The sequence below is a fragment of the Corapipo altera genome, unplaced genomic scaffold (assembly GCF_003945725.1).
Source record: "Corapipo altera isolate COAL_440 unplaced genomic scaffold, ASM394572v1 22b, whole genome shotgun sequence".
NCBI lineage: Eukaryota > Metazoa > Chordata > Aves > Passeriformes > Pipridae > Corapipo > Corapipo altera.
In genome coordinates this window covers 15458197-15469922 of record NW_020884876.1, presented here as the reverse complement: position 1 = coordinate 15469922, position 11726 = coordinate 15458197, and the positions used below count along the sequence as shown (strand labels likewise).

The window sequence follows — 11726 nt, the reverse complement described above, 5'->3', positions numbered from 1 at the left end:
GCTTACTTTTCAAAAATACAGGCACAGTTAAAATATCCTTAGTTGACACAGCTGCCCAAGTATTCAGGCTCCGCTACAGTCACATGGACGTGCGTTACCATATGAAGCTTAGAGAGTGAGTGCTGTGATAGAGCTCTCTATACTTGGATTTGTTAATGCATATGATTGGATTGGTACTCTTTGAAGCATATATTTAAAAAGATAAATAGCAAATACAGCTTTTAGTAGTAAACAGATTAAAGGTTTTGGTTCTCTGTAAACAAAGTTATTATATCAGGTCTGTTTCTACTTTCCCATCCATCCCAGTTGAAAAAAAAAAAAAGTACTTTTGTCACATTGGTTTGGCATTGTCTGTTAAACCTTTCTCTATTGCACTTTCTACACTTCCACTTTCACTACACTTGCTGACTAGTTGCGAAACTACTCCACGAACGGTCACATTCCATACAGTAACAAGTTGCTTTGCTGGATCCAGTTTCCTCGTAGGGTTTTGGTTTTCATATGGGATTTTTTTGTTGATGTTTTTTTGTTTGGTTGGGTTTTTAACTGAAAAAAATGCAAAGTCATTTCTACTTTCTTGTAGCATTTATAGTGTAGAATACACTACACCTTACACTGCAAAGAAGAAACAATGCTGTCTCTGTCAAACTGGCATGACCTCAGATGTCGTTCCTTCCGCTGCTGACTGAGAGTTTGTACCTGTCTGTGCTACTGGCACCACCACCGCATCCTTGATGTCTGAGCTCTGAGTGCACAAAGAATTTTTCTCCTCCAGTTTTTTGATGGTGTCTGGGCAGTTCTGAACAAAGATCACTCTGTTGTAGGCTTTCAACCTGCGCCACAGCTGCACATAAACCTTACACTGCACATACATAAAGACCAGGCCCCCTGTGAATCCAATGGCCACTACAACGAGTTTTGTCCAAAATGGCCATTCAAGGACACCTGTGGAATAGAAACTATATTTATTACCACCATTACACATTGAATATCAAGCACTGAATTTCAATCAAATGTACTGAAGCCACTTGCTAAGAATCCCCAGGTATGTACACACTATTGGGGCAGTTATGGCTCAAGTAGAAAACAGAAGGGGCTTCCTATTCCATAGGCCAGCCAAGAAACTGCCTCCCACTTCTGACTTCACCACAATTTGGTCAAATAGGAAATGCAAGGGCCACTCACAAAGTAAGCATAATGCTCAATACAGCAATTAAGAGAGTTGCACGGTATACTTCCATAAGGAGAAACACCCCCCCCCCCCCCCGCCAAGCCTTTAAATAGTTTGTGGTACTAATTTAAAACAGGATTTTTAAACTTACAGAATATTAACAAACACTACTAATACTATTCTGGGCTTTCAGTTTTTCTTCTCCTCAAAATATGTTTATAAAGTGTTTTTTCTCCAGTCTTCAGTCTTTTTCCCAGCAATTCCCATTTAAAGAGAGAAAATGGAGAAGAAAGCAAACTACTTAAATGTTTCTTCCTTCTCCCCCCAAATACATGTTTGCTTTTGTAAAAGTACTCCCCTGTGACAAGCAAATTTTGGGGCAAGAGAATTCTCTTCGCAAACACTTATTTTTGCACGTAGCTCCAAGGCATCTCTTAGTGTAAGAAATCAGCCATTACATTTGGCAAACACTGAATTCTATACAAATCATAAATACTTTTTGAGCCTACCAAGAATAATTAATGTGATTCTTTTCCATTGTGTATAACAACAAAAATTCATGTTAGCTCTTTTGTTATGAAAATTCAGCTAATCCACAGAAATAGCTTCCCCGTTGTAATAAGTAGGGTGATGTACTCATAAATAAAAGTTCAAACCCATTCCTAGTACTGTCCTCAGGGTCAGTTTTTTGAGATAAAAACCAGGGTTACCCATTTCAAAAGAATGCAAAGCAAGACTTTGTAGTATGTATTCATCTGTGACTTATTGAGCCTTGTTGCTTGTTTTCCTCTCATAGGCAAGAAAGGCAAGCATCAAGAGTATCATCAAATATTTATCTAACTAGCAAGGCACAAAGCTCCACCTGTTTTGTTTTCCATGTTAACTTCAGAATATAGAACAAAGCTAGAGAGACCTTTGTTCCCCTACTGTGCCTTAAGTCAGTTCAGATCAAAACTGAAAAGTTTTTTGTCATCATGATCACATTTAAGACTAAATTTAAGACCAAGTAGACTTAGACTTGAAATGGAAAACAGTAGTTCAGTTTATCATATATTTTCCACATATGCTAAGTATGGCCCAAAAAGAAACCTACTTACACTAAACATGGATTTTGTTACATATGTCCAGTTGGGTTTTCAGGATCTCCACAGATGGAGACTCCACAACCTCTCTGTTCCAGTGTTTAACCATCCTCACAATGCACACAACTGGAACATGGACATTCACAGTGAAATTCTATTTGAAATGACACAGGAATGGCTTTCCATGCTTCTTAAGTTCCACATGAAGGACTAACACAGCTGGAACACAGTCTCTTGGAATTTCATATTAGGAAGCTTAATGAAAAGGCTCTATCCTGTTTTACTTGCTATCAAGGTTCAAGGCAGTAATATAAATAAATCGCTATTTTAATGACCTGAACTTGCACCGAGCTGTTTGAACTTGACTCATCGCTTTGCCTGAGCTTTAGAAATACCTACATAATAGGAGATTAACCTAGCAAGAACCAGCAGGCTAGTTAAGCTCTTGTAATGATCAAACAAAGTAGAGTTCTCTCTGCAGGGGCATAACATAAGCTTTTAATGCTGATGCATTCAGAACTTCTGCATTAAAGCATTTGATGTAGCCATTTGTCTGTGAGCTGTTATTTAAGAACAGAGTGTGACTGGTTATATAGCTATATTGCAAAGCCAGCCACTGCATTATCAACAACACCAAAGAAAGTAAAAGATACTTACCATTATCATTGCCTTGTTTAATTTCTTCAGCGGTTCTATCAATTAAAACATACAATGACCAAACAACACAGGTAATTGCAATTACGTGGAATGTGACTGAACACACTATTTTCCTCCTCTCACTTGTTGTCATCTGTAGTTTCTCCCACTGAAATAATAATTAAAAAAAGGAGTTAAAAAAATCAGACCTGTAAAATTTTGCAATAAACTGACTAGACAATTCTGGCTCTTTCTGCCAAAAACCCAAGCAGTAATAAAATTAACAAATCCTTTTATTTTGGTAATACACATTACAGGACTATGTGCATTGTCACTGTAAAATTCACAGTCATCTCATTCACACAGATTCAGAGGAATGAAGAGTTCTATTTCTGTCTGCTTGTGAACGATATCTAAAGTAATTTCACTGCAGTACAGCCATAAAATGTTAATAAACAGGTAGAAAGATGAATATTTATTTTAAATTTGCGCTTCTGGTGATGAGACAAGAAAAGCCCAAACATTAGTTTGTAGTACTTATTAAAATTCGAGGAACGCAGTTATGTAACAGTCTTCCCATAAAAGCACAGGAAATGCAACCCCTCTGAGGATTAAATTCAATAAACTTGAAAAGATGATTATGTGGAAATAATCGTACATGATAGCACTCAGCCTCAATAACACAAGGAGGATCTTCCAAGCATATGTTTCTGAATTATGGTACTAGATCCTATCTTAGTTTAAGGCTATTTTAAGATTAAATGCTATTCCCTGCATTTGAACAGTGCAACTCTTGAGGCAATATTTTCTAATCTTGCTTGTGAGGACATAATTTTTTTTTTAGCACTTCTTCAAAACAAAACCCTTCTCTACTAAAACGTTTGCCTTTGAAAACAGATGAAAGAATATGGCATTTAAAAGCAAAATGCCTCAATTCCAATGAATAATCTCGGAATTGGAGACTAGGGTCTGAGGAAGGGAACCAGTACAAAGCACGAGACACGAGTGCCGCCTCCCTGCGGCCCTGGGAACACCAGACAGAGCTGTGCTCAGATCAGTGCCCAGCTTTAGCGGCTTAAGGCTGGGACAGAAACCCTGGCCACTGCAGAGCACTGAGGTGCCATACATGTACTTTAAAGGCACGAGTTTAGCTTTGTTTTCCTTGTTTAGGTTTTTGTATTGTTTTGGGTTTTGCCAGCTGTTTACTTTGTTTGTTTGTTTTTAAATGTTGTTTCTGATAAAAAAACAAATTTTCCTAAATTCTTTATGGTTGGAGATGGCATCTAAGCTACATGGTCAGCCTTTCACCTGAACCAATATGGCCATTCTATTCAGAACACTTTTTGCTGTCAGGTCACGTTTCGAAGGAGCACAGCTGCAGTAAAGCTGAGGGGGTAAATGCCATGTCACTACAAGAAATAACTCTCAGAAATACTTCTTCCTGCCACTGGTTTTAGAGCAGGACATACCAGGAAACAAATTTCGGTTTTTAATGGCAGTTGAAGCTTGCATGTGCCTGAGCTGTTGCCTCAAAACATAGTCTCTAGAACCTTTCCTAGCCCTTGCCAAAATTTAACGAATAATAAAATATTTTGAGTTGGAAGGACGTCTGATGATTTTTTTGTGGCTTTCTTCTGAACTCACTCCAGCATGTCCTGGGGACCCCATAGCTGGATGCAGCACTGCAGGTGTGGTGTCATGAGAGCAGACTAGAGGGGCAGAATCACCTCTCCTGACCTGCTGATCACACTTAATGAACACAAGGCTTAACTGCTTAGAAAAATGGAAGCATTTCCTACGTAATATACAAAGAGTCAGAGCTATCAGTTTATTTATCAGCTGAGACGTCATTTCAATTTCTGATACATTGACTTAGGAGTGAAAACTTGCAGGGGTTTGTATGGCAGTCTGAAAAAATAGGAGAATTATTTTATTTTTTTTTTAATAAAACCTCAACACCTTATATTCATTGTAGTTCATGAACATAATATTCAGTGGCCAGCCAGAAAGTCTGAGGCATTATTATCACAGTCTTATATTATTACAGTCATCGGGTTACACTGCATTTGACCTGGAGACTTTCATCCTTTCTGCAGAGAAAGTTCAATGCAAGTCTTGCAAAAGACTCTTTCCAAAGAAAGAGTTGTCTTTGTCCAGGTGGAAGAAAGGGTTTTACCTTAGCCACTCACTTACCTGTGGATGCTTTGTAAGAGATCAACACTGAATATAAAGAAGAATGAATTGTTCTTAAACAGAACTTTTCTGTCATCTCAACTGTGATGCTACACTTTCTGGTATATTGGAGAAAAGATTCTGTGCAAGATTTTCATTGTCAGTTATATGTGCAGTCTCATTGTAGCCATTTTATGCTCTAACAAACTCAAAAGCCTCAAAGTGTTGACCTGAATGCCCAGTCAAAGACAATTGCTGGTCCTATGAGTCTAAATGTAAACATTTTGCAGGTGGAAGAAAACCAGACAAAACCAAATGACCAACAAGCAGGACAGGTAAGTAAAGGAACAAGCTCACAAACTTCTACTAAGATTTACAAGAAAGTATATGAGGAGAGGGAGCTAGCAGAAAAGGGCTAAAGCAGGCCTTTTTGCTAACATCCCATGATCAAACCTAGCCAGAAAGCAAGCCAAGGCCTACTGGACTCTACTTCCTCTAACTGGCCCCTTTTCTTCTCCCACAAGACACCCTGCCTGCCTGCCTGCCTGGGTATTCTATCCACACACACATTACCACCCCAGAAATAAGCTGGCTGGCAGAGACTGGAAGAGGCCACCATCATGGTTATGATACTGGAAGACACTGCAGAGTACCTTGTACTCCCAGATTGGGATACAAGAAAGGAAAAAGGTCCAAGGAGAGACTCTGTCTCATATGGGAGCATTTAACAGCTCTTAGTGTGTCCCAAAGCTGTGCTTCGGTTTTGTCCTGCCCTAGCTGCAGTCCCAGTTCTCTCAACTACAGTCGTGATGAGCTGAACTCAGAAGGGGAAATACAACAAAAACTTTGTGTTGTACTCCTGGTGATCTCAGTGGTAGCTGACATAACTTTCCTGTCCTACTCACATATTTTAGATTGGCTGAACAGAGAGTACTGTGTAACTCCTGTCACTCTGTACTAAATGAGTAATGTTAGTAGATGATCCAGCAATTCATGTTGTCTTGGAGCAGAAAAGTGCAATTCACTATTTTAGGACTTTTTCAATAGCCTCGTATTGAAAATTTTTACAGCCCAGGACTTGATACAGCCTGAAGTTGCATGGGGAAGTTTGGCAGGTGCTACCTTTCATGTCACACAGCGCTTTAATGCCTCCTTAACCACTGATAAATTCATCCCTGCTGTGTTTAGAAGTTTATGCAGTTCTCATGGCTTTCCACATTCATGATAGCAAAACAAAAATAAATTGTATCATGTTTTGTTATCTTCATCAGTGAGCTAGGAAAAATGCAACCATCAGCTTGATGACACTGTAACATGCCATGCACAGAATATAAGATGCCACCAAGAACAGAAAAATAACAGAAAAGTAAGTACACAGATGCAATTTTTTTTGGAAACTTACATGTTTATACTCCTAAGGTGCTCCAGAGACTGTAAGGAGAGAAAGAAATGGAAGACTAACAGCCAGAGGAGACATTTATAATAATTTGCAAATTACTGAGTCACTAAACTGATAGACAAACTAGTTTTTGCACAACCCCCTAGGAAGCATCCCTTCACTGCTGTACATCCAATTGTCACCACCCACAGATTTGTTAATCTGGCAGCAGTACCACCATTGACTGGAAATCATCACAGATGCAGACGGTTTAAGGTCCTGCAAATGCAAGCAATCGCAGGAATATCATTAGGCTTCATAGAACAGGTGTGCTAAAACACTTTGTAACATCTAACAACAATCAAAAGACTTCTGACACAAGTCACCAAACAAATCCAAAGTGTAATAATATGTATCCCCAGCAGAAAGCTTGGAATATCCTCATCCCCCTTTTTATTTTCTGAATAAGCTTTCCGAACATGACACTTGCGTTGTGCTCTGCAAACCACTGGAGGGTGGTAGCACACTGTCTGCCTGCCTCAGAGGTTCCTACCAAGAAGCCAGAATGAACTGCCAAAGGAAAGAAGCTGGATTGTAAATGTGATCAGAAACACACCTCCCACCCCAGCTGCTACTTACAGCTACTTCTAAAACACGATGTGCACCTCAGTCTGAATTCCTATGCTTTACTGCCTGAGAGGTTTAGAATAATCCTCAAAGTGGCAGCTGTAAAACTGTACCTTGTTCTTGGTTTCTACCTCGGGTTTTTCTTTTGTTTCTTAAAAATTATGTCACTCAGAAACTTCAAGAGAACAGTTACTGATTTCATAACCCACTCTTATAATTACAAAATGTAGTCATGAGTCTTCTGGGGAAATAAAAAAAAATTTAAAAAGAAAAAAAACCCTAATAACATACAGGGAACTTCTAAATCATATGTAGCCAGCCACTTCCCTTTCCTGTAATGTAGTTTGAGAAAATCCCTGGTATTTATTTTAAAGGATAACAATTTGCCTCCTTCCATGTCACTTCTAATAAAAGCTTGATTAACCAATATGCAACAAGTAAATATGGATATTTTTTAGTATCTTCTGAAAACATTGCCTATGAGTATGGGTATGCTGCTTCATATCCTGGATTCCAACACAGCCTCTCTTAACAGAAACAAATTTGCAATTTTAATTCCCTTCCATACATTAAGCTTTCTGCAAAGTGGTTTCATGATGGCCCAATGCAGAACCGAAAGTTTCACACTGCTCACACAAAAGCTTCACACTGCTCACACAAAAGCTGTTCCCACACCTCACAATGGCACTCTGCAAACTCTGCTGCTTGGGTTTCTTTTCCCCACTTCCACATTGTAGATTTACTGCTTGCCTGCCCCCATACACCACTTTATGTCCACGTGTTGCCTCCTGCTGCTGGTTATCTTCTGTCACACTGGCCACAAATTTTTGTCTCGACAAGATTTTGTGAAGCAACTGCAGAACCACTGCAGGTTTGCAGATTCACAACTCTACAACTGAAGGTCTCTTTCTCCTGCAGGGGCTCAGCACTGAGGATGCCAAATATTGAAGGTGAAGTTAATGGGCTGCTTTGCAACATGCTGTGCATGGTTGGACTTTTAACTCCTGGGTATTTTCAGGAACCCTGTTTTTAAAAATTGCATGTAAGGAGGTCTGGCTGGGGAATCTGGTATGGGTATGACATAGCTAATATTAAGTATTTTTTCTGTTCTGACATTTTTCTCCTTATCCATCATTTAGCAAAAAAATGACTATGTATGTAATGTAAACAGCACCCACAGCTGGAAGGACTTCCTTCTGCTCTCACCTAGTAGTAGTAGTCATGCAACATTTTCTGAATTCTTTCAACAATCTAAAGAAATAGTTTGAGCCAACCTCTATCTTGAAGTAATTACTCCTGCAAAATAAAGGCTAAAATTATTAACCAGAGACTGTTGTAGAAACTGCCCTCTGCACACAGACTAAAAACACACACAAAAAGATCTTTCTTATCTGAAACCAGACCCAAAGAATCTAGCCAGCACTTTGGAAAATTAACTGGAGCAGTGTATGCTGAAGTGAGCTGAGCACTGAAAATATGTCAATAGTCTGAACATTAGCTCAGAGTTATTTATCTTAGGGAGGGTGTTTTCTGGTCACTTGTTGCACTACTAAAGGGCTCAGGCTCCACAGTGAGCTGTTCACTGCTATCAACCTACCAGCTGGAGGAAAGCAGCTGCCATGGTAGTTTGTGGGAATGGAATTTGTGCAGTGAGTGGAAGAGGAAGAAATAATAGTAATAAAGGACAACAGGGCTCCGCACATGTTGGGAGAATAAAATAGCCTTGTGCAGATTTGAAGTACTCATAAGAGATGAGAATTCAAACTGAATTTGAATAAAAGCATTCTGGGCCACTCTGCCATCTAAACAACATGTGGTTACAGCCTGTACCCCAGGCGCTGCATTTTAAGGAAGGTCAAGACACGCCTTACCACATCCTGCTACAAGATGAGAAGTGCCCCTCAGACAGTCCAACAGAATGTGCCAGGTCTCATGGCTGACAAGAAAAGGGTTTGGGCTATAAAAACACCTATGCTGTGTTCTTTTCCCAAACACATCTCAGAGCACATTCAGAGAGGAATAACTGAGCAGGTTTACAGAAAATAGAGAAAACATATTTGTCATTGCCTTTTGTCAAAAGATATATCCCAGAGATGAAACTCTTGTAAGGATCAAGAATAGAAGGCCATAATTAGACCCCTGCTACATTTATCACTGAACAAGGAAATAAAATAAATTTTAAAAATCCTATGTCACATGGTGCATCATATGGCTCTATCTATGCACAACCTTACCCTGATCTGATTAGCTCATTGGATGAGCTAGTACAAATCATTCTCTGGCAAACCTGTCCGAAGTTTACCTAAAAACTATTTCTGTCCCTAGGAGACACTAAACTGAGCTGGCTGGAATTCAAATGAATGTCTGTGTTGTATTTAAAATACCTATTAAAATTTAAAACTGAACCAGTGCATTTCTAAAGTCACACAATTTAATTCACTTTTATGTGCAATATGCATATCTACAGTAATAAAAGAAATACATAATGAAAAATCTCACTTTGATAAACATCTTAAGATTATCATCTGCAAAGAACTAATTATTCAGTTTTATCAAAATCAAGACCGCACACTAATTTTTTTTAAGTGACAGTTAAAACCACTGGACTTAAGTGATATAATCAGCATGCACTCTTCACAAACATACAGTTTTTAGCTGTGTATGACATTCGCAAACCCTTAAAAGTGTAAAATAGAAGTTGAGAAATTAAAAAGTATAAAAATTAAGTAATTTAAGAATCTAATTTCTAAAATGAAGTAGCTGGTTTTGCAATATGAAGTAATATTGAGAACACTTGTCATTTACCAACTAAAAGAACTTCAGTGCCTGCATCCTAATCATCCCAACATAGACTAAACAACAAAAAAAATGCTGTGCTTTGGAAATACAGAAATAGCCAGACCTTATGTCCCTCTCATCCAATGCTCTGTGTTGGATAGAGGCCAACACCAGACGCTTCAGAGAGACATGCAAGAAACCCCATGGCAAACAGTTATAGCATAATGTCTCCATATTGGGCATCTCTTTCTAGTTCCCGTCAGCTAGAAATTGTTTCACATCAATATACAGAATGCAGAAGTACTTGACACAGTGTTTATTTTCCAAGCATCCTCTTTGAATACTGAAAAAAAACATTAACCAATTTTTTGTTCAATAGAGTCTTCAGTACTATCATGAACTTCTCTTTTAAAATTGCTTTTTCTTTGTTTGCCTTGTAAGATATTTAAGAAAAAAGATTGTTATCTTCTAGCACAGTGAGCTTCAGCTACCTTATCTAAAAAGATAATCTTGAGAGATAAACTGCAGGTAAAACATTAAACCACTGATCAGGACTGAACTATCACCAGAACGCAAAACTATGTCTGGTACTAAGAAAAAGAGGCACATATCAAGAGCTCTAGAAAGATTTACTTCAGGCATATGACTTTATTACTCAAAACTCAAAAAACAAGTGACATGTGGGCAACCTATAAAGAAACAAGGAAAAACAGGGCAGAATCAATGTCTTCACTAACTTTTATCACAGTTAGTCAAGAAAAGAAACAGATGCTACTGTTGTCAGCTCTCCCTACAGTATTTCTACCATCATTCTATCAAAAAGATCTAGTTTGTCACTTTTATTCATTTTGCAGCTAGTTGACACCCGCCTCTGTCTACTCTGTATTTCTGAAAGAGCAACACATCTAATTGAAGGCATGACATTTCCTCCAGTCACTAATTAGCAAATGCCTTTAAATCTCAGTCCAGTTCTCAAACAACAACTCACACACACACACACACACAAAGAAAACCATGAAAAAAAGAATCAATCAATCTGACTGCCATACCACATGAGCACAGACCATAATTTTGCTGCAAGGGCAGTTATGCTGAGATTTCACTTTCCAACCAAAGCAGGGAGAGGTGCTGCATTTTGCAGTATGTATTCAATAGACAATACAAAAGCAGCCATGACACATGCTCAGTGGAGGATTTGAGACGGATTGTGCCGTGGTCAAAGCAATCACAAGTCCTTCCTCCACTACGGTCGCCATAAAAAACCATCCCCCAGCAGTCTGTGCCTGAGTCTGTCTTTGAAAACCAAGTAAGATGGGTTCCCTTTACACATTTGAGTGTATTTTGTTCTCAAATGGTGTGATGAATGTAGCATAAAGACTGGGATAACATGGTAGAAGTAGGAAAAGGAGAAAAATTAGAGTGCAAGGTGGATACAGCAACAGGCTGGAGCCAAAGATTCCATTACATAGTCTTGTACACCTCTCCATTTCCTTTAATCCTTCAGTCCTCTCCAACTGAAGTGAAGTTTCTCTGAAGATCTGCTGTTTTAGGCAGCTAAAACATAGTCACAATATATGATCACAGTTTTGTTAGAAAGTCTTTACTTCAATTGCCTTCTCTCCAGTATTCATCACACTGCTTAATTTCCTCAATGTCAAACTGTCTAGCCTGCTGAGAATCCGTCTGAATTGTTACAAAGACGTGGCTTGGTTTAAATGTGTTTGTATACCAAAACCCTGTTATTTTTAAATACATTGTTGTTCAAACATACCTAGACATACCTTATTTTTGCAGTTATATATACAGTATATACACATCTGAATTGCATGAAACAAAGACTAAAAAAAGGAGCTGATGCTATTAATTATCTATAAATGTGGTT

The 11726-nt window shown here is 38.6% G+C and overlaps 1 protein-coding gene across 8 annotated transcripts in view; it reads right to left on the bottom strand.

Moving 5' to 3' along the window:
• Nucleotides 1–539: 539 nt before the first annotated feature.
• The window catches only part of MARCH1 (membrane associated ring-CH-type finger 1), a 227003-nt gene continuing 215816 nt past the window's right edge, over nucleotides 540–11726 (bottom strand). For all 8 annotated transcript variants that reach the window (XM_027635489.1, XM_027635495.1, XM_027635494.1 and 5 more), the window contains 2 exons: nucleotides 2911–3058; nucleotides 540–945 (listed from right to left, as the gene is read on the bottom strand). In XM_027635489.1, coding sequence (XP_027491290.1) covers nucleotides 644–945; nucleotides 2911–3058 — 450 coding nt within the window. In that variant the 3' untranslated portion in view covers nucleotides 540–643. The remainder of the gene's footprint in view (nucleotides 946–2910; nucleotides 3059–11726) is intronic.